Source organism: Armigeres subalbatus, chromosome 2 (genome assembly GCF_024139115.2).
Source record: "Armigeres subalbatus isolate Guangzhou_Male chromosome 2, GZ_Asu_2, whole genome shotgun sequence".
Classification (NCBI taxonomy): Eukaryota; Metazoa; Arthropoda; class Insecta; order Diptera; family Culicidae; genus Armigeres; species Armigeres subalbatus.
The window spans coordinates 343,681,772-343,707,774 of NC_085140.1; the positions used below are offsets into that span (position 1 = coordinate 343,681,772).

The 26,003-nt window shown below is 39.8% G+C and overlaps 1 protein-coding gene across 2 annotated transcripts in view; it reads right to left on the minus strand.

Moving 5' to 3' along the window:
* LOC134212870 (protein-glucosylgalactosylhydroxylysine glucosidase-like) overlaps window positions 1-14,846 on the minus strand; it is a 35,568-nt gene extending 20,722 nt beyond the window's left edge. Inside the window, exons 1-3 of one of the 2 annotated variants that reach the window (XM_062691125.1) lie at window positions 14,405-14,846; window positions 2,688-3,049; window positions 1,649-2,011 (exon numbers count right to left, since the gene is read on the minus strand). In XM_062691125.1, the coding sequence (XP_062547109.1) occupies window positions 1,649-2,011; window positions 2,688-2,943 (619 nt within the window). In that variant the 5' untranslated portion in view covers window positions 2,944-3,049; window positions 14,405-14,846. Of the gene's footprint in view, window positions 1-1,648; window positions 2,012-2,687; window positions 3,050-14,180 lie in introns of both variants that reach the window. The other variant, XM_062691124.1, reaches the window with a different exon arrangement.
* Window positions 14,847-26,003: the final 11,157 nt, after the last annotated feature.

A 26,003-nucleotide genomic window follows, 5' to 3' on the forward strand; every position in this document is an offset into this window, starting at 1 on the left:
GAATTTGAAAAATGATTCGCATTAGGCCTTTGTTTACGACCCGCGCCGTGGTTGTAAGTTTGTGATTTTTATGGCGCTGGCGTTTTCCATTTGCTAAGCTCTCTGAATCTAAACCCCACCTGCTGTACAGCGGGCAGGGTCTACGAACCGCACGATATCGGAGTAGCAGCATATCCGAGGAGAGCACTGTGGTGTGGCGAAGGAATTATGGGTTATTATAAAGGAAGAACCGAACCGTGAACGAACTCAATGTCTCTACCACGAACCGAGGGAATGTAGCAGTGGGATTTATTTTGTTAGTCTGATTTCGACGTGAAATAAGCATAACGATAGCGGTTCGTAAGATGGACAAAATGTTGAAGGAACTGAAACGATTTTTTTTATCAGCATGCACATCGGATGTATTAATGGTGACGAACGGTACCGTGCCGTGTTGTTCAGGTGCAAAATGATTACTATTAGGGGTGTATGAAAAGATAGAAATGTTAGATTCTCTCTAAATAAGTAATATATTTTAGTATCAGTGGAACTAAGAATGACAAAAATCGTTCAATCTTTTCTATGACGTGTTCGGTAGTGATTACCATTTCTGTCATTATAAGCAGAAGGCTATGAGTTAAGGTACCTAATTCCTTTTATTACTTTGTGGTTTCGTTTGTGCTCGCGTTTGTGACTGAAGTGTCATTCCTTCTCAATCAGTAATTTGAATTAAATAAAACTTTCGTACATATTACACGTATCAAATTCTCAAAGTTCTTTTACGTAGGGTATGACGGTATAGTATGCCCCCCTAAGGCAATACCTATGAAAACTTTTTACTTTTCCACGCAATTTATGCAAACTTTGTGTTATTTGGTAGTCCAAAAAGTTGCAAATGTATTGCCTTTGAGTAGTCATATGAAAATATTACAGAGAATACGCTTTTTTGAAAAATCGTGAAAAAGTGGATTTCAAGAAGTGCCTGGGCACTACGCCCCAACGCACCGTAACCAAAGACCTTTCATAGTCCTTTATAAGTATTTAATCTATCCCATATTAAAAAGTTTACAAATCCTTATGTGCAATATTTCCCATATCATTTGGAAGCAACTGCTGTCGGCTCGCTGCGCTTGTGTTCAGTTGGTAAGGGCATATCGTCGTGTTTACAATGGGGCGTTTTGACCAGTGAAACATATTTTCGAAAATTGTTACATTTTTGAAGATGGAAGCAATTTTATATCATATTGACCACTGAAAAAAGTTATTTTGTTGACCAGCTGAGTGTTCCACTGCAAGTTTTGCGAACAGTATGCCAGTTATAATATTGTAGAATCGTTACATTAACTGATAACGCAAGAAACAGTATGGCACAATGGTAAGTCGATGTTGCTGACGGATAGATAAGCGATTGGATAACTTCTAATAACTCTAATGTCCAGTATTGATAATTTCTTCTTCGGTGTCTTGTACCTTACACGACAGATTCGGCCGTGTCAAGTACAAGACACCGAAGAGGAACTTACTGTTAAGGTCGAAACACCCAAAAGTGGACATTAGAGTTATCAGAAGTTATTGCTGCTTAAACGACATCATCTAATGCGCAGTTTTTAATTTTGACCATCCCTATATCAACTCTTATAAAGACGTACCGTTGCCGTATATCGCTTACCATCAGTCAGATCTTGGCGAGCCAGCCCGGCACTTTCATCAGCCGTCATTATAAATTTGTACGACACCGTGCGTTCGGACCGTTCCAGTGTGAGCTCTTCTGGAACATGATTCCATAAGGCACAGACCTGTCGTGGCTGGTCCCGATGGTGCACGGGATCTTCCAGTTCCATCGTGGTGCCACACGTTTGATACACTTTGAATGGCGATGAATATTCATGGGCAAAGCTGTGGCGGAGGTGCGGGCGGTTCCAGTGCTTCCGTTCCGCATCAGAGCTAATGAAGATGGTTTTCACCGGGTTGAACGCGATGTCTTCAGTGCCGGGGAAAGTACTAGCTTGAACTAAACCGATGCGAATATCACCTGAAAGATTAATGGATGATTGTGATTTCAGTTATGTTTTAAAGGCTGTATGTCAACGTAAATAATCTAATTATCCAATTGATAATTGATAGTGAAAAAGAATTGTCTAGAAAGCTTAAAATTTCTTCGAACTGTTATTTTTAAAATTTACACATCGATGAATGAAATTTCGTTATCATTTAGTATAAGTTAGTATATTGAGTGTAGTTTGTTTGTAGCTTTGTCTTTGTACCTAGTGGAATTCAAACAGTGAACTGTTAGGCAGAGTAGTAGAGAAAATTCAATGTTATTCCTAAATCCTTGGGCATTCAAGGTCTTCTAAGATATATCTCCATGAATATAAGTTTAATACTATTTTGAAATCCACGGGTATTCAGAGTATTCCAAGGCTCTTCTGAAGTACGAGACTTCAGAAGATCTACAGCTGATACTATTCATTTGATGACAGTTTTTAACGGCTTTAAGCCATTTACAATTTCGAGCCTTTTGTGGTCATCAAAATGCATCTGAATACATATTCATGACACCGATAGCTCATGTGATTTGTAATACAACACTAACGATTACCAGCGCCATGATTTGTCGTCTCATTACATATAAAGCTGTTTTGATTCCCAATCGGATCAACCGTGGCGCAACACCCCACGGAATAGCAACACCAGCGCACGCTACCTACCTTCGCCATCCAGTCGTTCGATTGTGAATTGATTGACGATTGCACGATTGTACAATTGATGGGGATAGATCAGCTGCGCTACCCCGAAGCTATTATTAGGTCCTCGATAATCGACGCGAAACGTGCCCGTCTCGAAGTCCATACTCGACGTCGTTGGAGGTTGGTTCCCACCGGAGAAGGACAGCCGAATGTTGGCAATGTTTGCTATTCTCGCCCTGTGACTCAGCCCTCGGTGACCGTTGTACAGGCCGTTCATGTAGATCGCATCGCCGAACACCGTAAAGCCTAGATGCCCGTTGGCCAGGGTCGGAAACAATTCCTCATCATTGGCGACGCTGCTGTTCGGGTTGGTGTCGGTCGACCTGAAAGAAGGGAAAATTGCGTGCTGTTAGGGCATGTGGGAATAAATGCGTGTGAGAATGTTGACCGTTGATGCAGGTGCAGTTTCACTTTCGTTAATCCAGTTTGAGAACACTGCGCGATTAAAAATGCACATTAATAATCAGCTTTTCCGGTTTTGGGGTTGATCCCTTCACACGGGTTTTAAAGGTTAGGAAGGTTTGGTGGTTGACGTTAGCGGACAGGATGTTCATTGCATAAGAAATTAATGTGAGAAAAAATGCATTGTCTGTCGTGTAATGGAATTATAATTAATTCATAACTGCCATTTACTCAAATAAGAATTAAAAAAAATGGAAAGGTAATTGCGTCTGATATGTCTCAGAGGGAGTAAATTCAGGACCGTGTATTATGAGTGAACAGGTTCGGGCATATATTTTATTTTACAGGTATTTCGAGAAAGTTTGATCACGCAAATAAAATGGTGGTACTATGATTAGATTTAAGCATCTATAAGATTGATACGTATCATATATAAGGTACACTGGGGGAAGTGGAAAAGGAAAAATCGATAGTGCATGTTTGAATTAGTGTAAAACCAGTTTAAATGATTTAAGGCTCAAGGCTCCATAACTCTGTTTTGAAAATTAATGACGTTATTGCTTGTTAGTATTGGTGAGGCAACTAGTACGAAAAAGTGACGAAAATTTGAGGTGGGTGGAAATGGGGTGGTAAAAGCTTGTCAGCTGCTACATAATGTTGCCAGATGCAACAAAATGTTTACTTTTAAGCATTTATGAAATATTTTTTATATGGAAACTTATTTTAAAATTCTTCATACACCACTGGGTTTTCAACATACAAGTGTTGGGGAAAGCAGAGTGTATGTAATTAAGAGTGACGACATGTGTCGCATTTGACAGGTCTCCTACACGTTTGGAACACGATTTTGTATGGGAATAACAGATGAATTTTGTTCCAATTCTGACAGTGTCGCCACTCTTAATTACATACACTCTGGGGGAAAGTACAGTAAAACACTTTGATTCTCCGAATATTTACATTTTATCCGGTAAAATTTCGTGCACCGAGCACACTGAGACAGTTTCCCAAATTAATGTATGACGAAATTAAGTCTTTTTTATTCTTCATCCGCAGACTGTTTGTTTGCTACTGCGTGAGTCTCGTGCCATCCATCCACACTTTCTTGTGCGCAGTGCAAATAGAACAGAATCGAGTTGAATTAGGCTGTGGCACACAGCCTTGAAAGAGTGCTAGCCACAGATACTGATTTATTAGTTCTAATCTGTAAAATGAGTAAGGAATAATGAAATGTAAATTTGCCACCAAAACCAATTCAATACAAAATTTTCAAAACGACTTATCTGCTTTTGTAAACAAAGATTCAAACGTCGATTGGGCGAATCTGATAGCACTTCCACGCAAACCAGCACCATTAACATGTAGCGGAAGCCTTCACCTACGTGTTGATGGTGTTGGTTTGCGTGGGAGTGCTATCAGATTCGTCAAATCGACGTTTGAATCTTTGTTTACAAAAGCAGATAAGTCGTTTTGAAAATTTTGTCTTGAATTATACGTTAAGAAATTATTCTACGAAAACATTGATTGTGGGGGGAGAAAATTGTAAAAGTATGCGCTGTCGTCTGCTTGGTCGAGGCTGCTCGGCTGCCGTAGTTTTGTTTTTTTTTTTTGACTGCATGGTAGGATGAATGGTACGGTTAAATTAAATGTCAACCATTCTCCACCCTGCCAACAGAAGCTTGCATAATCTTTTCTTTTTTTCTGGTTGATTTGATTAATTCGACAAACTGCAATAATTATTTGATAAAATAAATCTGGCAACGATGAAATGATGATTCTTTTCTTGTATATGCATAAAGTTGTTTGCGTGTCGACTAGCATATTCGATGTATTATTTTGATACTTCTAAGTTGCTTTGCCGCGATTTTGAGCGCACTATTTCACCTAATGCGGTAGTGAATTTGGGTGTTCCGAATTTTACAACATTCACAATACAGCCGTCAAATTTGTCTCTCACTTCAAATTTTTTAAAGCAGTTTTCGTTGGTTTTTCGACATGAAGTGAAGAAATTGGTGTTCAACATCAAAGACAAAAGTGAAAGTTAGGTAGTGAATTATGTTTAGTTGTGATAAAATCAAGAAAACGGCGAGAAAAGAACAAGTGAAAAACTGAGTGCATGTTCAAAACAAGTGTATGGGTGTGTTTCGATCGTTCGGAGTTGGTGTGTGTACAATTAGTATACGAAAATTTGTTTAGGAAAAAAGCAGTTTTAAGCGCTTTTTAGTCAAATAATTAATAATCAATTTGCTAGGTGAGTGAAAAATTCATATAAAAATACCATGAATATACGTTGACAGAGGTAAGTTGATGAATAACAGTGAAATATTTAATTTTGGCTAAAATTGCATTAGTATTAGTGCGAATGAGAACAAAATCATCTTCATCATCAAATTGATTACGGTTTATAGAGCCTTAAATGCGTTCAATCAAAATGGGCTATCAAAAACAGTCAATTTTGCACCAACTGTGTGGTAATTCATTCCATTTTGGTCACTTGAAATTTATGGAAATAGATTTTAAAATTAGGAGTTATTTTTCCACTTACCCTAGTGGGATGGGGTAAATGGAAAACCCATGTTACCTTGACCTTCAATAGTGATGAGTAGTATCATACAACTAAAATCAATACGATAATTGCTCTGAGTATCTTTTGTGGAATAATTTCATTACCTTAACGGATTAGATCCTCAAGGAATTCTCGTAATAGCTAGGGGAGGGCTGGTTTTGCCTTCTCGAACACTAAGTGTACGTAAAGTCTATATGTTCGCCCCAAAGATGAACTTTTTAAAGGAAAAATTGGACTTACAGGGTTATAAACTAATCAACTTAGTTTAACGAATTGAGATGATGTCTGTATGTGCGTATTTGTATGTATGTGTGTGCGCAAAGCACGTACAAAATTATCAGCTATTCTTAAGCACTTGTCCTTAACCAATTTGATCGCAAAAAAAATGCATTCAACGGCGAAACTTGTTATGAATAAAAATTAATGTGAATAATACAATATATTTACCTATCAGTGCTATTTTTTAACTTTCTTATACTATTTTTTCATATGTAAAACATGTGAAAGACATCAATACCGATAGGTGGATTAATCAGGCATTTTCTCATTTATATGAGTCCAATCACCACTGGAATCACAATGATAACAAAAAAGGAACATATTAAGATTCACAGCTATCGAAATAAACACTGGAGGGAAGAAAAAAATTGCGAAATTTGAACATTATCCACTTCCCCCGCAGTGTTCGATACCTGGGGTAAGTGTAAAATCTTTGCATTATTTGCTTTCTTGGTAAAAACCACTACTAATTGAATGGGATTAGTTTAATTGTATTATAATGGTCACCTGTAATATAAATTCACTTAAAAAAAGAACAATTGGTGCAAAAGAGAATTGATTTTATGAATGCAAAAATCAACTTTTCGCGAAATCTAAAATTACAGTTCAAGCGTTAACCGTGCTAGTGTATGAATTATACAAATTTCAACATAGTAATAGTGTTAGCATCAAAATATATTCTTGCATAATGTTATGATGTGGTAAAAACTATAAAGTATGTACAATTCCAATTTTTGGAGTCGATTTTTACACTTACCCCCTTTTTCCACTTCCCCCAGTGTACCCTACAAACTGACAAGTAGCCGACTATTGCCACACTAATGCTGCTTATAGTTTCCAAAGCAATCGAGCTTCCTGCAGTTTCAATATACTTTTAACCCTTTAAGTTAGAGTTTTCAAACAAATTACAGTAATTACCATGAACATCATTTATAAATTTTGCATCTCAGCCCACAAATGCACAATTGTTTCAATTTTGTCTGTATTGCGCTTTCTATATGCATATCGGTTAATTGCTTCAAGTAGCAGGCTGATTTATTAGGAGCTGATTTGTGTATTTTTGGATTTTTTAATCGAATCGCATCAGCCGAAACCTATATAAAAGTTCATTTAATCATCATACAATGTTCTGTGAAATTGTTCTGTAGCATACCAACTGCCGTTTTTGCAATTCTGAGGTCAATCGATCAATCAGAACCAATTTCCAGATCGAATGAGTGACGGAGGTGTATTTTCCTATACATTTTGGCTGAAATCCCCATACAAACTTCAAATCAAATGCGCCAGCTTATGCAACAAGCGATTGATTCTATCTGAATTCCATTTGGCCGAATTGGATGTTTAACCGATATGGTTATTAGGTCGAAAATGATTTGGCCGAAAGTTACATTTGGCATAAAAATTCATGCTGCCGAATTGGGCATTTAGCCGAAATTGTCGTTTGGCTGAAACAGTCGTATGGCAGAAAATGTCCTTCATCCGAACGGATTATATAACCGTATATTTCGTCTGACCAAACAAAAGTGAATGCGGAAAGTGTGAAGTGATTAATAATTATTGAGAAGTGGGAACTAAATAATGGGAAGTGAGAAAAAAGAAATTCGTAATGATGAGTGAAAAGCGAAAATCCTCACTGCAAAAGTGATAAGAAATAATGAGTGAGAAGTCACACTGCTCACTTCTTATTTATCACTTCTCACTTCACAAGTCTGACTTTTCACAATGAGAAGTGACAAATAAAGAGTGAGAAGTGAGTAGTGAGGCATCTCATTGCTCATTTTTTGCCATTCATTTCACACTTCGCTTTTTTTCATGGGAAGTGAGGAGTGAGAAGTAAGAAATGAAAAGCGTTAGACAGGGAGTGAAGAGTGAGAAGTGAGACGTCGAACTTCTTACTTCGCACTTCTTTTTGCTCTTTCCTCATTTTTCCCTTTTCACTACGCACGTATCACTTTTCACAGTGAGAAATCCGTTTTTGGAGGATCTGTACCGTGCGGGTCCGAAATCCGTACAGCACCGAAATCCGTCCACTTTATGAGATATCAATAAATTAAAGGGGGTTAAAGGTAATTAATGTAGAAATGATTTATCTTATCCTGTTCAGATACTTTTCAGTAAGCTTTTAGCGCATAGAAATGGAAAGAAGGCTTTGAAATTAAAACAACAAAAATCAAAAACAAATCTCCACCCACCAAACACGGAGTTTTTGCCGCCATTTTGTTTTCGGTTAGAGCTAATTGCACCAAAAGTAACTGTGTTTTAATTGCTAATTGCAAACCATTACATAAGATAAGCGGAATATAAATCGAAGGGATCGCTTCTCAAGGTGCGTATTGAACTATTTACAGTGGTAGTTTAGTCAATCAGACTGCTTCAATTTAAATATTTAGTTAAAAAATAGCTGTACGGATTTTGATCCTTTGATTCGAAATCCGTCCACCATGGACGGATTTCGAGTCATGAGTAGTTAATTTAATTCATTATTTTAACCCTGTAGTGATCATCCTGTTCCACGGACGGTAAGCATGTCATGGCATTAGTTTTCTTGTCATAGTTACAATACATGCTCCATTTAATGTTGCAAACAACTCGCTCGGACTTAAATTCAGCAGATTGCGCTCAAATCTAACTATTTTCGCAAACATGTCTTGCCAAAGGTTTCCGTTCGTTCGCCTGTGCCTGTGCACCTTCTTTCGTCTATTCGGAAACAATGTCGCGAGCAGAACAAGTCAGACAAAATATTGTTTCAACAACATGATTGTGACTAAATCTGGTAACATATGAGTTGCAGTAATCCATGTGGAGCAGGATATCTGGTGGTATGCCCAACGCCCCCCCCCCTCCATTCTTGTTTCCCCACTTGTGTGAAAACTCGATATTTTAGTAGAGCAGAGCTTTTTTAAAAATGGTAGCATAATAATACTTTTTTTTTATTCGTATATTTATTTGGTAGGCACTCTGTGTTCTTAACCGCTACTGTGCCGTGATCTACTGTGGTATTCTGCTGCACAGAATCCACACAGAATCTATTTTTAGATATCCCTAATTCGTTATTGTTGTCGTTTGCCAGTTTATCGCATCGTGAGTCCATTGTGTCCATTTGTCCGTATTGTATCCATTGATCGTTGCTTTGTCCGGTTTCCATTTATCGAGGATCGTTGGAGGAATGCCTCCGAGAAGAACAGCTTTGTCAGTCGTCATCAGGCAGCCGTGTCGGTTAGGCGCGTCTCCCAAAACGCCACCGTACGAACTGCGCTTCCGGCGACTGACAAGGGTTTTTGTGGAGGGGCTGGGAATCGAACCCATGACCATTCGCTTATAAGGCGAACGTGTAGCCAACTACGCTACGGGACCCCCCAACATAATAATACTTACCCACAACGAAAAGATGGTGAGAACGGCATACAAAGGCGGAGTTACGACCTTGTTGTGGCTACTTGATACTAAAATAAAGATTTTTAAAATACTCGATTATCGAAAGAATTTTTGGAGAAGAATTTCTGCAGGAATTTCAGAAGAACAACCTGAATAGATTCTCGAAAATATTATCTTAACTAATTTCTGAAGGAATGTATTAAAGAGCTATTGAAGGAATCCACGAAATAATTTCTAATGGAACTTTTAGACAAATACTACTTTTACACATAAACTTCTAGATTTCTGCAGGAATTCATTCGCAAATTACTTAAAAAATTATGCGAAATCTGAAGGAATTCCTTTGGAAATTACTGCGGAAATCCGAATATTAGTAAACCAAACCCCTTTTTTAATCTGGAAATAAGATTTCATTCCAAAAATATCGCGTTTGCAGTCGATCCATCATCATACTTCTTCGGATACTCTCAAGAATTCGTTGGGAGTTCACTTCAGAAGTTGCTTCGAAAATTTCTCCAGACATTTCTTGGAGTATTCATCCAGGTGATATATAAGCATATGCGGTATTTCTAAAAATTTCGTTTCAGGTGGTTCGAAACGAAATTCCGCGGAATTTCGCGGAATTTGAGCATGGCGAAATCTGATTTCTTAATTTCGTTTCGTTTCGAAAAATTGCAAAAATTTCGCTAGAAAAAACTAGCTTCTAACGAAATTTAACGGAATTCCGCGGAATTTCGAAACAAATTTAAACTTAAACCAGATTTTATATTATCAAAAATTCTGGCTGCGCCACTGAACAAAATCGTAAAGTTGTTTTCAAAACTTTAGGTTATACACATTTTTCTATTAACGCTTACTGCATAACCCCATTCTTAGTCGACAAATATACGTATGTTCTTCTATAAAACGCCTTCAGTGTTTCCAAGATTCAAATTTAAATTTGGTGATAATTTTTTACTATTTGCACAATATGAATGCGGAATCGATCGTGGGACGGCAGCTAGTCCGAGAGAACGCAAAGTGAAAAAATCTACCTGGCGTAGCAGAAATTTGTTTAACCAGTGTGCAATCGATCGTGTTGATGCTGATCACGCCAGCTAGTGTTGGAGAACGCGAAGTGATTAAACTAATGTTTGCATCGAAGAGCACGAAATAATTTAGTGCGGAATCGATAGTGTTGTAAAAGCTTATTGAACGATGCACATTGATCTTGCGTTAGATTGATTTGAAACACAGCTTTCATCTTCTTGAGATGCAGAGCATTCCTCGGTCTCTTATAACAAAGAGTGTTAAACTAATTTTCCGTACCTAATCCTAAATTGACAGTAAGGAGCATCGTTAGGTATTGGTCATGAATTGGAAACACTGAAGCAAGTATACAATAAGATAACTTTTTTAATTGATTACCAAGAAATTAATAATTTAATTTCATTTCCCAAGAATATTATTTAATTGGTGAGCTGTGCATATTTTCTGTTTCTCGGCCAATCATGATTAGCATCTACAATGTGTACAGTTAATCCAGCTTAGCTCTTCTTAGACTATTTGCACAAAATGTAAGGAACATTGCAGATTTGTGGGCATCCAGAACGGGTTGAAAGATCATTAAAATTGCTCATACTGACCATAAGAGCTGTTCTCATATTCCAAAAACACACAGGCAATAACTCAATTCGTCCAGCTGATTGTATATAAGACTATGGATCTGTGAAATTCAATCTGAAATACATATCTTTATGCATTTTAGAAAGGTGCACAGGATTCTTCTAATGAGCAAAAGGATGTTACATATATGTGGACGAATAAGAAGAAATAAGTTTTGACTGTTACGCCCTTTTTAAATGTTGTTCTTCGAAAAAGTGAAATCAGAATTGCGTACATAATGTAAAACCAATTTAATAAAAAATCCGCGGAAAAAAATAAAATTTCGTTTCGTTTCGAAAAATTTCGAAATGAATGAACCTTGATTTCGTATCGTTTCGAAGGCTCGAAAGTAAATCTATATTTCGTCTCGTTTCGATCCGAATCAACAAAGACATCTCAAATTTCGTTTCGTTTCGTTTCGTTAGGAAAAAGTGTGTTATCGCATACCCTTAGTGATATATCATGAAACCCAGTAAATCACATATCGTATATGAAATAAGAAATTGTATCGCATATATTTTTATAACATTCACATCGTATAGGACTGCTTATCAAGATGGCTAAAATATGAATAATATTGTATATGACACCAGCGTATGCAATATTTACGATTGCGTTTATGAAAGTCACAATCCTAAATACACAATATCAGTTTTATCGGATCAAATCGGAAAAATCGTTTATATATACAAATATACAAATATACTTAACTCCATATGATATACCAAATTTCCAATTATTGCTGGTGTACTATTTCGCTGCCATCCATAATCGTTCAATATCTGCACTAACGATTCATCGAACAACTAAAATGTAATTGAGTTGTAAACACAGCTCGAGACACAGAAAGACATTACTGATGTTTACATTTCCTTATCGTTTATAAGTGGGTAGAATCGTTTGGAATGATGCGCAATCGTTGTTATGTTATGTTGACTGGGAATTACCCAAAAGTTCGTTCGGAAAATCTTTAACATTATTTTTTTCTTGAAAAGATAACCCAAGCAATTAATTCGATTAGTCATCCATAAGTTTTTTTCAGGCATACCTACAAAAATCCTTAGATTTCTCTAAGTAATCCATATGGAAAAAAAACTCCAGCGATTCATCACTAAATTCCGTAAGGAGTAATCCAAAATTCCAAAATTTGTTCCGAAGAATTTTTTTTTAAATTTCGCTGTACATTATTCAAGAATCCCTTTGGAAATTCCTTCATGGATTCTTTCGGTAAACTATCTAACAAACTAAGATAAATAAAGAAATTGTTTTGTAAATGCATCAAGCTATTCCTTCAAAATTTCAAAGAAGGAATTTTTAGAAATTCCATCATAAATCTCATGAGGAACTCCTTTAAAAATTACTATAGGAAAAACTTAAAAAAGAAAAATCTTAACGAACACTTGCGTCTTGAAAACTTTTTTTGGAAATTTCTTTCGAGATTTCGTCGGAAATTTCTTAGGAAATTCGTCAAGAGATTCCTTCGAAATTTTCCTAACGAATTTATTTTAAAGAATTTCTTCGGAAACTCCTCTGAAAATTTGGTCGGAATTCCTACGATAAATGCTACGGAATTTGTATCAGGGAAATCTTTCAAAATTCCCTGAACAAGTTCTTCCAGTGATTCCTTAAGAATTTCCTCAGGACTTCAGGACTTCATTCAGAAATTCTTTCAATTTTTTTAGGAATCCCTTCAGCCATTACTCCGGAAATGCAATTAGATATTCCTTTAGACTTTCGGAAATTCCTTTGAGTTTTTTTTCGGAATCACATCAGAAATTCTTGTAGGAATCATTCGGAAATCACTTTAGGAGTTTTTTTCCGAAACTTCATCTGGAAATTCCGTTTGAAACTCTTCGGAAAATTCCTTTAGTGTTTCCTATTTCATTCTTTAATAAATTTTCGGGAAAATTCTTCCAAAAAAAATTCTAGAATAATTCTTACAGAAATTTAGGAAGAAATTCCGTATAGTTTCACAAAAAAAGATTTCCGCAGGATTTATTGGAGGAAGTTCCTAAGGAATTTCCGGAGAAATTGACAAAGGCCTTTCCAGAGAATTTTCTGAAGGATTCCCTGGATGAATGTCAAAAAAAATCCTGGCGTAGTTTTCTAATTTATACCTGGAATTAACTTCTGAATTCCTAAATTAGTTTCCGAAAATTCCTAAAACAATTTCAACAAAGGATTCCTTACAGATTTCTTAAAGAAATCTCGGAAGGATTTCTCCTAGATTATTTTCGAAGATATTTTTAAAACAATTTTAACAATTCGTGAAGGAATATCCAAAGGGTATTTTTGTAGAAATTTTTAATGGAATTTCAAAGGAATTTCTTGAAGGTTTCACCAAAGGAATTTATGAAAAAAAAAAATCCTCAAAGATCTTGTAATGTAATCAACGAATTTTTTTTAAATTTTCTTCTTTGAATGTACAAAAGAATCTTTTGAGAAATTTCAAAAGGAATTTCTGGATTTATCTTGGTTTTGACCTGGGAGGGAGAAACAGATTCAAAAAATGTGTGTGTCAAGCCAAGCCGAAATCCAGCTGTCAGTGTGAGCCGAAAACGAATCTCTCGGCAAGAAAATTTTTGAAGGCAATATAACAACAATAACACGCAAAACGAAAATTAGTCTTTTCAAGTGGCGCCTACGTTGATTGTTTTTTCTTGTTGAAAATTTACTTGTTGTATGACGACAGTATATATTAATTTGGTGTGTAGTATCGAGAGCTCCCTCCCAGGTTTTGACTCTATAATTGGTTGCTAGAATTGTCGCAATTAAAGTTCATCCATTATCAAACAGAAAATGAAAGTTTTTGGAAAAAAAAAACCAAAAAATACCTAGTGACCTTTTCAATCATAAACAATCTTTACTTATTTACTTCTTACTACTGACGCCAAATTATACATATATGAACCAATTACGCCAAAAATGCTGGTGCTCCACCATTACCAGAACTCTTGCTCCGCCAGTGACGGTCGTCTCGTTTTGAAAGCTTCAAATTAAAATATGTTATTTGTAAACTACTGTCGTTTTGATGATTTAAAAAAAAATAGTCATTTAGATGCAATTCATTTTCTTCTCAACTGCATTTCCATTAATCAACAGTTCCGGACATGTTTATCAGTATCATGCCAGTTCCATAGCAAACCACCCGTCATTATTTAGTCCTCAATTTACTACTCACAACTAACCTCTGTGACACCGTCATCGTCTCTGTCGCTGTCCGGTTCCAAAACAATTTGTTTTCACCGGAGGCCACCGGTGATGATGATGATGTTGTTGCATCAGCTGCCTTAGAAGATTCCCAAGAAGTGACCCCGTTTCGTGGCACCGTCTGTGCTTGGGCTGCTGTTGCCGCAATCTCAGTGTGACTTCCCGTTGGGGAACGTTGGATATAAAATTGTCCATTACTCACCGCAGGCATGAGAATCACCATCGTCACCACCACGAGCTGTGGGACTTGCAGCGCCATAAACATTTCTTCGGTTGGTCGTGTTTTGGTCTAATTCTTCCTGGTTCTGCTCGCTGACGTTATTAGGGAGCACCGTTTACAAAGATGATGTCGATAGCTCAGCAAGTTATGCACTTTTGCAGCAATTGCTCAACGCTTTTTTTTTCGTATACCTAAGGTTCACGGCGGTTTTGTTCATTTGATTTGCATAATTGAGTCTATTAGGCGAGAAGGTAATTCCTCGTTAGTTTTGTTTTGTGAAGCTAGCGAGATGCTTCGTGGAAGTAAACTCGTTTGATTACGCCAATTGGTGAGGGTCGTCTTCGGAAGAACTAGTTCAGTTGTTGCATTGCCCCGTTTGCACAAAATTGTGTGAGAATTTGATTTGTCGTGACTGTTGAGTGGCACGTTGTGATGGCTACTGTCTCCCAGAGAATCGTGTGGTTGAATATAAGCTCACGAGAGTTAAGAATTTCCATCATACTTAGCAGTTTGGCTGAGCTATGGATTTACTCAATGACTGATAGGGAATATGATGGGGCTTACGAAAAAACGGTGCTCTTACACTCGACCGATTTTAAAATATTGTTATCAATTTCATGTTTGTGGGCATGATGAAGTAAGATGTACACTCCAGAAACAAAAATAGATTTTTTTCTTTACCAATAAATTCTAGCAAAAGCAAATAAATTCAAATTCAGCTTCCAGTGTGCCTTAAACATGTTGGAATGATAACGACAGGTTTTTGCAGGGGTTTCATTTCCGACATAGGCTAAAATATGATGGCAATTATATTTTTTCGTGGAAATCGTTTGTGCTTAAGAATCAATAACCTGCCTTTTTTTGTTTATTTATAAATTTATAATAGCAATTCTCCATTTTTTAAAGGGAATCTATGGAAAGTTATTTTTTAAGATCTAATAATATCAAGATGAGTCTCTGATTCATTTTTTTTTTGAAAACTGCGTGTAATTGAAAATCATGTAGGTATCTATATTCCACCTACATCCAAATAAAGATTCACCGTCATCATTCCGCGATGCTGCCCACATGGGAAACAAAATTTTCGTCACTGTCTGCGGATTCAGCTTGAGAGATGAGAGATTGATTGTTTTTGTTTATGCTTGGAGGTTGTTTACTTTAGCACGAAAGTATCAAATAAGGAAGCAGAGTAGGATTTAACGATCGAAAGAACAGATGATGGCGGGACCTTCGTCGTGGAACACAAAATGCTATGAGTCCGAATCGTGTTCCAGTGAAATGGAAGAAAACGGGGTCACTATTCAAGACGATAGACCCGCAAAGTTTTGAGCTCCATTATTGCATGAAACAACTTATTGAGCTTGGCTTGATTTGATGCATGTTTAAAACTTACTAGTTGCCAATAGTATAAACAACACAGTTGGGTACCAATGGAAACGATATTTTTACACTTCAAGCTTCATCACCCCCAAAATATGAACCTCCAACATTTTTTTTAACCGAATATTGGCAAAATTTTGCTAAATTTAGCCGAGCTGAAAATTTAGTAACCATTTTAGTAAAACAATATTACCAACACTTTCAGCAAACCGAACAGCTGTCAGCATGAGGTCACTGGAATCTGATTTTCTCAGATAATAATTTTCTAAAGTTAAGAAAAGTCAGGATCTCCCAGATTTTTATCCCGTTGCGTCACAAAGCTATAGCGATGCTTTGGGTGTGCTGCAGAGATGTCCTACACAGTTGGCAACAAATCTGCTTTTATTTTTTTTTTAATTTTTAACAATCAAATAAAATTCATTCAGTGAGTGCAACTAACAGATGGATGCCTATTTGAGTTTTCTAAATGTCACTTCAATCTGACAAAATGATGCACGCCATTTTGTCAGACTGAAGTGACATTTCGAAAGCTAAAATATCCATCTATTAGTTGCACTCACTAAATGTATTGTATTTCATTGTTTAAAATTGTAAAAAATAAAAGAGTAGATTTTTTCCCAACTGTGTAGGACATCTCTGGTGTGCTGTGGTCCAAACAGACCCAAATGCACTAGCTTAGTCGACGAAGATTGACCGCATTTAACACGTCACCCGAATCCATTAAGGTCAACCTGTCCCAAAAGCACATTTTTTTCATGAGAGGACAATATCTCTAACGGAGCTAATATGTTGTAGTAATGCAGGAGGTGCGGCTCCAACAGCGTCTGTTCTGGCATCCAACGGCTGAGTATGAAATGCTATTCCCCGGAAGCTGTACCTAGATGGCAGCCCTATCCCGGTGGATAGGGAACCTTGGGCCAACAACCTACTGTTCCCGAAACATCTATTTGTTCGAGAAACCGATAATGTAAGAATACGGACTGATTTTACGGCAACGACTCTTAGCGCGAAACAACGGATACGACTGGGAACATGGAACGAATGGGAGATCCTGGGACTGAGTGAAGTCCGTTAACCAAACTTTGGAGAACTCAGAACGCCGTCGGAACAAGCTATGCTATACTCTGGTTTACGAGATGATCACGCTGCCTGGCATCACGGAGTTGGCTTCCTACTAAGCACCTAGGCACACTCTGCGCTTATGAAGTGAAAGGATGATCGTTGCCAGATTTAGAAAACGGGTCCGAAACCGATCTGTGAGAGAAAGAGAACTTCTACAGCCAACTCAATGTCGTCGTAGATAGAATTCCGAAGGGTGATATCAAGATCTGTATGGGTGACTTCAATGCGAAGATCGGATCCGACAAATCGAACCATGAGCGCATTATGGGACGCCATGGTCTCGGAGAAATGAGCGAAAACGGATAACTGTTCGCAGAATTCTGTGGTAATAATAACATGGTGATCGGAGGATCACTCCTCCCCCCATCGGCCGGTTCACAAGGTCACGAGGGTCTCCCGTGACGGCTTTACTGGGCTCTTGAGAAGTGAAACGTGCATGTCGACTCTCTGGCCGACGAAGGAGAGAGAGCCGCAGCAACCGGGGACACTCGCCTCCTCTACGATATCTCACGACGCTTAAGCGGGGCGATGATGAATGCAACGATGCCTGTGAAAGACGCGAATGATCAGTTATTGACCGACCCAACTGACAAGCTGAAACGCTGGTTCGAGCACTTCGAAAAACCTTTTCAAGTGTCAGCCAGGCCACCACCACCTCGGCATGATCTGCCTAGGATCCGACGTGTAACACGCGTCAATACCGAAGCTCCATCACTGCTAGAGATTCAAACAGCCATCCAAAGCATGAAATCGAATAAAGTCCCAGGGGTCGATCGCATATCAGCCAAGATGCTCAAAGCTGACCCCATGACATGCGCTCAACTACTGCATCGTTTATTTCGGGACACCGAAACTTTACCGGTTGACCGGATGCAAGGTATCTTAGTGAAGGTGCCTAAAAGGGTGACCTTACTGGAAAGTGTGACTGGACTGGCGAGGCGAGGCATTATGTTGCTGTTTACCGTTCTCAAAGTTATCCTAGCCCGGATTCAGGAGAAGATCGATGCGACTCTCCGGCGGCAGCAGGCCGGATTCCATACCGGAGGATCTTTTGTGTGCCATATTGTCACGCTCCATATCATTCTGAAGCAGGTCAACGAATTTCAAGAGTCCCTTTACTTGGTTTCCATTGACTACGAAAAAACTTTCGACCGTCTCAATCACGAGAATAGGTGGCGCGCGCTGAGACGCAAGGGGGTTCCTGAGAGAATCATCGGCCTCATCGAGGCACAGTACGAGGTCTTCTCGTGTAGAGTGCTGCACAACGGGATCTTGTCCTAGCCTATCCGGATCGTAGCTGGTGTGAGGAAAGGATGTATTCTATCACCATTACTGTTCTTCATCGAAACGATGAGATTCTGGTAGGTGCAATTGACCGTGAACCAAACCGCGGGCTGCTATGGCAGCCTATATCCAAGGAGCACCTAAACGACTTCGAATTGGCTGATGACGTTGCACTACTCGCCCAACGGCGTTCTTGCCGAGCGCCCCTCTTCAGCAGGTTTTATACTCAACGTCAACAAAACCAAATCTTTGGATGTAAACACGGTGACCCCTTCTAGTTTCACACTAGCCGGGCAATCAGTGGATAATGTTTAAAGCTTCTAATATCTTGGTAGACATCGCTCAGGATGGAGATCTTTCATGCACCACCGAAGGCGTACAGGACATATTAGTAAGTAAGTGAAACTTCGGTTGGCTTATACGCGGAGTATATATATATAAACACGGGCAGCAGGGACTATGTCCAAGGGCTTGACGATCCCTCCCCAGGCCATCTGCGAGTTGTGGGGCTTGCCTAGGATGTGGTGGGGTTTGACAGTGGGCCCTGTTAAACCTCTATAAAAAGCTGCATGTATCCGAAAGTAGGCCCCACCAAAGCGACCGTGTGCCGCTCAAAGCGCACAAGCCCAAGTCCTGGTGTTAGGTGGGACGCTAAACAGCCCTGACACGACGGCCCTCCGACGAGACAGGAGGTTTGCGCCGGCCCAATAAGCCGCCTGGAAAACCAATAATTACGAACAATATAAGAGATAATGCGACTCGATATAATCGGCAAAGACCTAGGCGACGAATACAGGATCACGATTGGAAGCTTGGAACATGGAACTGAAAGTCGCTAGGTTTCGCAGGTTGCAACAGGATGATCTACGATGAATTACATCCCCGCAGCTTCGACGTCGTGGCACTGCAGGAGATTTGCTAGACAGGACAGAAAGTGTGGAAAAGCGGGCATCGAGCGGCTACCTTCTACCAAAGCTGTGGCACCACCAACGAGCTAGGAACCGGCTTCATAGTGCTGGGTAAGATGCGCCATCGTGTGATTGGGTGGCAGCCAATCAACGCAAGGGTGTGCAAGCTGAGGATTAAAGGCCGTTTCTTCAACTATAGCATCATCAACGTGCACTGCCCACACGAAGGGAGACCCGACGATGAGAAAGAAGCGTTCTACGCACAGCTGGAGCAGACATACGATGGATGCCCACTGCGGGACATCAAAATCGTCATCGGTGACATGAACGCACAGGTAGGAAGGGAGGAAATGTATAGACCGGTCATCGGACCGGATAGTCTGCACACCGTATCGAATGATAAAGGCCAACGATGCATGAACTTCGCAGCCTCCCGCGGAATGGTAGTCCGAAGCACCTTCTTTCCCCGCAAAAATATCCACAAGGTCACATGGAGATCACCTAACCAAGAAACGGAAAACCGCAGTGCGAATATTGAATCCGACCACTACCTCGTTGCAGTATGCCTACGCTCAAAACTCTCGACGGTGTACAACACGCGTCGAAGTCGAGCGCCGCGGTTTAACATTGGGTGGCTACAAGACGGTAGACTAGCTCAAGGATACGCGCAGCAGCTGGAAGTGACCCTCCCAACGGAAGGACAGCTAGGCGCAGCGTCTCTTGAAGATGGCTGGAGAGATATCCGAATCACCATTGGTAGCACCGCAACCGCTGCCCTTGGCATGGTGCCCCCGGATCAGAGAAACGACTGGTATGACGGCGAATGTGAGCAGTTAGTGGAAGAGAAGCATGCATCATGGGCGAGATTGCTACAACACCGCACGAGGGCGAACGAGGCACGATATAAACGGGCGCGGAACAGACAAAACTCGATTTTCCGGAGGAAAAAGCGCCAGCAGGAACATCTAGACCGTGAAGAGACGGAGCAACTGTACAGCGCTAATAACAAACGAAAGTTCTATGAGAAGTTGAACCGTTCACGTAAATGCCACGTGCCACAGCCTGATATGTGTAAGGACACAAACGGGAACCTTCTTACGAACGAGCGTGAGGTGATCCAAAGGTGGCGGCAGCACTACGAAGAACACCTGAATGGCGAAGTGGTAGACAACGGTGGCGGCATGGTAATAACCCAAGCAACACCTCTTGTTTCTCAGTGAGTAACAACAACTGTGGTGTGACTTACTAAAGGTTTGACTTATGCACAACGCGTCGTATTTGGAACTCCTTTGTGACACAAAAAGCGCAAGAGGTGGAGCCTATTTGCAACATCTTGCGGCTACAATGAAAATAAAAACACAAAAACCAATCGAGAATCGAACCAAGGACCTTGAGATTTGCAACCTTCTACTATAACCATCACACCAACAATTCTATTTGGAGATTTTGCTACAAGTGCACTACATAAACAACAAAGTCATTTGTAACTTCATTTTACCTTATACGGAACATGCAGGGGACTGTCAAAAATAAAATACTGCTCAGCTGAGCTCAAAGTGTTTTCCAACATATCAGAAACATTGTCGTAACAGCAATGAACCGAAGTGTTATTAATTCTGCAACTTATCTTTTTTGTTTCTGATATGAAACACATCGAATTTTAAACCACCCAAGAAGTCAGATGGGTAGAATATTGCGACGCCACTTAAACGGAAATGAAACATTGTGATTTTCTGAATCTGGGAAGGGGTTTCAATGTGACTCGATGTATTGCCAGTGTCTTCAATGTGACTCGATGTATTGCCATTGTCTTCAATGCAATTTATTAAGAACAAACGCCTATTTGAAAGATGTTGCGCGTGCTGCTTGGGTAAGTGACCCACGCTGGCGCTGCGCACCGAGCTGCCGACTATTGCTTCTGGCCTCCTATGCGGAGACCTGAACAGCCCACCTCTTGCGAAGGAGTTGTCGCCTACACTACTACCACTAATTGAAGAATTGACTTGTTTTTCCATTTTGGTCCCACGAGTTGCTCGGGAAAAGAGGTCCACCACGCCAGAGCCCAGCATGACGCGGTAAGGGACAATTACTGTGGAGGGTGCCCAGGTACCCCACAGGCTCCGTTAAAGGCCTAGCTTATTATTTCACCCCCCCTGGCCATGAATCCCCTCGGCACGGGTCGCTTAACGCCTTGGGATTAGAGGTTAGGAACGATGGTCCCTTTGGTCGCACCCACTCACTCTAGCTGATGTCAGAAGGACAACAGTGCCCAGGCTGCACTACCAGCTAAGTACAAAACCCTTAGCTGGCGGTCGATTGTCATCGGAAGACCCGTGGAAGCGTGAGATTGGAACTTGTGAGGATCAGAGCTGTGCATGTCGCTCCTTCCCAGATGTCAACTCACCATTTCGCAGTGTTACATACCAATCGACTCAGCTCGACGAATTAAGGTGATGTCTGTATGTGTGCGTATGTGTGTGTGTGTGTATAAAACATGTGAGACAAACTTTTTTGTACTTAGCCTTATCCGATTTGCTTGCAACAGGTTTCATTCACAGTTTTCGCTATTGAAAATTGGCAATCGACTATTGCGTTTCGGAGTTATTAAAAAACATTGTTTTTTCCCCATTTTTGCCAAGGGAAAAAATATCAAAAACGAAAAAAAAAATCTTCAAAAACTATTGCAATGCATTAAAATGAACGCAAATAAATGTGAATTGATGGAAATAGCTGAATCTCTCTCCCTAAAGTGCTTTTCTTTCTTATGTGCTTTTCTTGTTACTCTTATGTGTTTTCTTTTTTTATAATACACGAGAAAGGCACCATCACCGGTAGGTGGATTATTCTAGTTTTTTTTTTATTTGGCCGATACTACAAACTCAGTTTTTATTTCTGCAGCTCGGCAAATTCCACACAGCAACATGAGCATGAGCATTATGACCGCACAATTCGTAGTTGCTACTCCGTGATTGACTGAACTTGCGAAATTGTATAGAGAACACAATGAATGGGGCTTGGGATTAGCTACCCATTCTCAATGTACACGTTTCGGGAGCTCAAATATTTAAAGTCAATAACGGCGCCGGCCACGGTCGTATAGAAATGGAAGGATTGTTAGTCCGACTCTCGTTGCTATTAGAGACCGAGTATACCTCTGCATCTCCACGATTGTCTTGGGATAGGATATCGTTTTAGTTACAAAGGATAATTTATCTGGATTCACTTTGGTAAGCGATACGATCTATGGGATGGGAAATAACATTAATTCGAGTTAAAAGTTAAAACATGCATGCCCGTTGGCATATGAAAACTGAGGAGATTCGCGTTTTGGACGACCGCACGGAAGCGCAGCGCTCTGTACCCACTTGCTCGATGGCTACAGCAAACTATTGAAGAACGCGCTTTTTTCGACCGCGCGCGACATGCGCATGAGCCACCGAACACAAGATAGATATTTTATTTCTTTCCCGACGACTAAAACACGCACTGCACTTACTTGTTCGATGGCTACTCTTATTACCGGCCGCGCAATGCAGAACACAATATTTCGGCCGATCCCGCAATCGTTCTGCTGTCCGAAACAAGAGAAATCTCGCACTGAACTATCGGCAAATTCCACACAGCAACAACAGCAAAATATAAAACTGATATCCCATCAAAAATGAGGTGTGTTAGCTGGGTTTCGGCAAATTATTTGCAGATTTTCAGCAACTTTAAAAGATATCTCAGCGAAAAACATGTTTGCTGGGGCTCGGCTGTGCGAATCTCGGTAGAAGCTAAACAAGTTGCTGAAATCCCAGTAAAAATAATTGTATTCAATCCGATATTTTGGCCGATAAGGTAGCTTTTACTCGGTCAAATCCATCAACCACCAGATGGCTATCGCTCAGGGATTGAATCCAAAAGAGAATGAGAAAGTCTCTCACTTATAATCTCTGTATACATATACGATATGTAGCATACCGTAGGAGACCTTTTTCGCAAGCTGTCCTCGAACTGATTCGGGAGGCTTTACCCCATGATAAATTTCTTTTAAAAAGCTCCAAACGCAAGGAGCACTGGTTCTGATGATGCATTTCAACTTGTTCTACAAAGCTGTGCGGTCTCCAACACAGAATAAGCGATAACAAAGCAAGAATCATCACTTCTCTGTGGCAACTGCCTATCCGATTTTGTTGTTTTCGCACTTGTATACAAGTTTGATAAATTTGTCATCATGGCTTGTTATGATTCGGAACAGTTTTGGCCTTCTTTTTATCGTTGTTTGTTATCTATTAAGATTCCTGCAAACCCTTCTTTTGGAATATTAAAGCATTACTCAATAAAACAAATAGATTATACATTGAAATTACTTGAAAATTTTGTAACGAGCGGCTGGCTCAGGGATTCAGGGTCGACATATTCGGGAAGACACACTTTCTCTAAAACCAACAAATTTGCACAAAGTGGGCGAACACAGGATGACTAAGCACTTCTTCCAAGACTAATTAGGGAAAACGCACAAATACTTTTAACATACATATAATCTAGTAAGCGGTACATCAATCAAAGTGGGGGAGGGTTCGTTGCGGCTGTTGCAGCTTGTTGGAGCTCATGACGTAGCATGCAGGAGAATAAAGATAGCATGCAGATGGTTTAGCTCGGTATCGGCCGTATCGGCTACTTGGAGTAATAAAGGTGTGGCGGGAAACGGGGCCCAAATTTGGCAATTGTGGAAATTTCGTCCGACAGGACATCAGGTTTTGACAAGCGGGGATTAACCCATCAGCCCTTGCCCAAGTCCTCACCACCTAAACTTTGGTCATTGCGGTCCGTATCGTGTGGCGTGGCATTTGCGGTAGGCTCAACGTCCATAAGTATGGAATTCGCCGAATTTCCACGGCAAAAGGTCTTCCAGGAACACTCCGGAGCTGCGACTTGTCGCGGTCCTTTCTTCTGGATCCCAACAACCCTTTTCCCTTCCACTCACTTTTTTTCATCCACCTCGACCATCAGGACTGTTTCATACCATTCTCCAATAGACACATTGCCCACTTATCATCCTATATATCAGTGTAGGATACTTAGCCCATCCCTGTGACCAAGTGTCCTACAATATCGAATGTCAATGTGTACGACAATTAGTACACTATTCATTTGTCATATGACAAATATTTGTCAAATCAGCCTGATATACATGTCGATTTCTATTCAGTTTTATAGATGACCGGATAAACTTGACAAATATTTGTCATTATCACGAACAGTGGACTGCGGACTGTAGTAGACTTTGACCACCTGGTTTAATTGCATCACGCTTTCTTCGCTACAATACTTGGACTTGGACTTGGACTTGGACTTGGTTTTGGACTTGGACTTGGACTTGGACTTGACTTGGACTTGGACTTGGACTTGGACTTGGATTGGGACTTAGACTAGTCCAAACTTGAACTTTTGTTGTTATGGTCAATGATGGCAGCATAAAGCTCTGTTCAAATCACAGATTTCACGCTTCAACTATATTTGATTTATTCATAGCAAATTACAGTACCTTGTAAAAAATGGTTGGCCCCGTGGTTTTTGTCAGTAGCACGCGATATTTTACCCAAAATCTTAAACAAACAGCTACTCCAGCCTGTCGAAGCCTAAATTCATCATCATCATTATCGTCAACTATCAGTTATGACTTCATGTGGCTACTTCAGATCGTGAAGGCAGCAGCCGGCGCTGACAAAGACGGACGGAGATCATGTAACTCACACCATCCATCCAAACCTCAGAATATAAATAATTTTCCAATCCGTATGTAGATCCGTGACTGCACCTTCCGCTTGTTAAGGCCAGACTGTCTGACATACACTCACAAACTCCCTCTCACATGAGAGGAAAATTATTGTAATTTATAATAATTATTTCACGCTACTGTTTGACTTTTGCCCACAACACACATGGGGTAGCGGAATACAGTTCGGCCGAAACGAGCGCGAAGTGCTACGGGGTAAAATTTCAATAAGCAGCCCATCAATCACATCGATTTCCTTGAAAAAAGGTAAAATAAAATGAACCTGTTGAGCTCGAAGCGGAGGAAAGCGCCATTGACCGGCGTGCATCCATACAGTGCACGTGTTTGGAGCCAATTCAAGACCCATTATATTGACTGCAGCCTGCTGCAAGACATGAAGGAGCGCGAGAGTAAATTAAACTGTCAAATCAAGACTGTTATCAGTATGAGGCCTGTTGCTACCTGTCTGGGCCCGTTAATTGTAATTGGGAATGATTTTATAAACGACATTGTATTTATTCAATTCAATTTGAAAGAAATATGCATTTTCAATCCGGATATGAAGGAAAGGTGTGCAATAACCTCACTGTCATCATCATATAGTTGTTACTGCAAAAGAGATGCAAATACAATACAAACTATGGATGCTGAAGAAATCAAACACAATTTTTGCAATGACGTAGAATTTGGAAGATTCGGGTACACAATATCAGTCTGTTCGCGGAAGCTGCTTCCAAAATAAATAAATAAAACTATATCGCCTGCTATTTGCAGGCATTAAGATCCGGAATTGCAAACATAATTTGAATACACTTTATTTCTGTTTAATTTAATGTTTATCGTTGTACAGGATTCGTATAGGATTCGCCGATTATGAATACGCGTAAACCTACGTTATACTTAGCATGTATAAAAATTATCATAATTTATAACTATAACTATGTTTATAATATCACGATAGATTCATGTACTATTTAAAGCTCGATAACATGATGCCTTTTTAGCATACCAATGGATGATAAAAATGCAAAAAATAACAACACAACCTGCAGACGTGAGGAATTGGCTCCATTTGACTGAGCGCAGAACCTTGAACCGAGCATAGTTTACTGGTAGGTATATAATA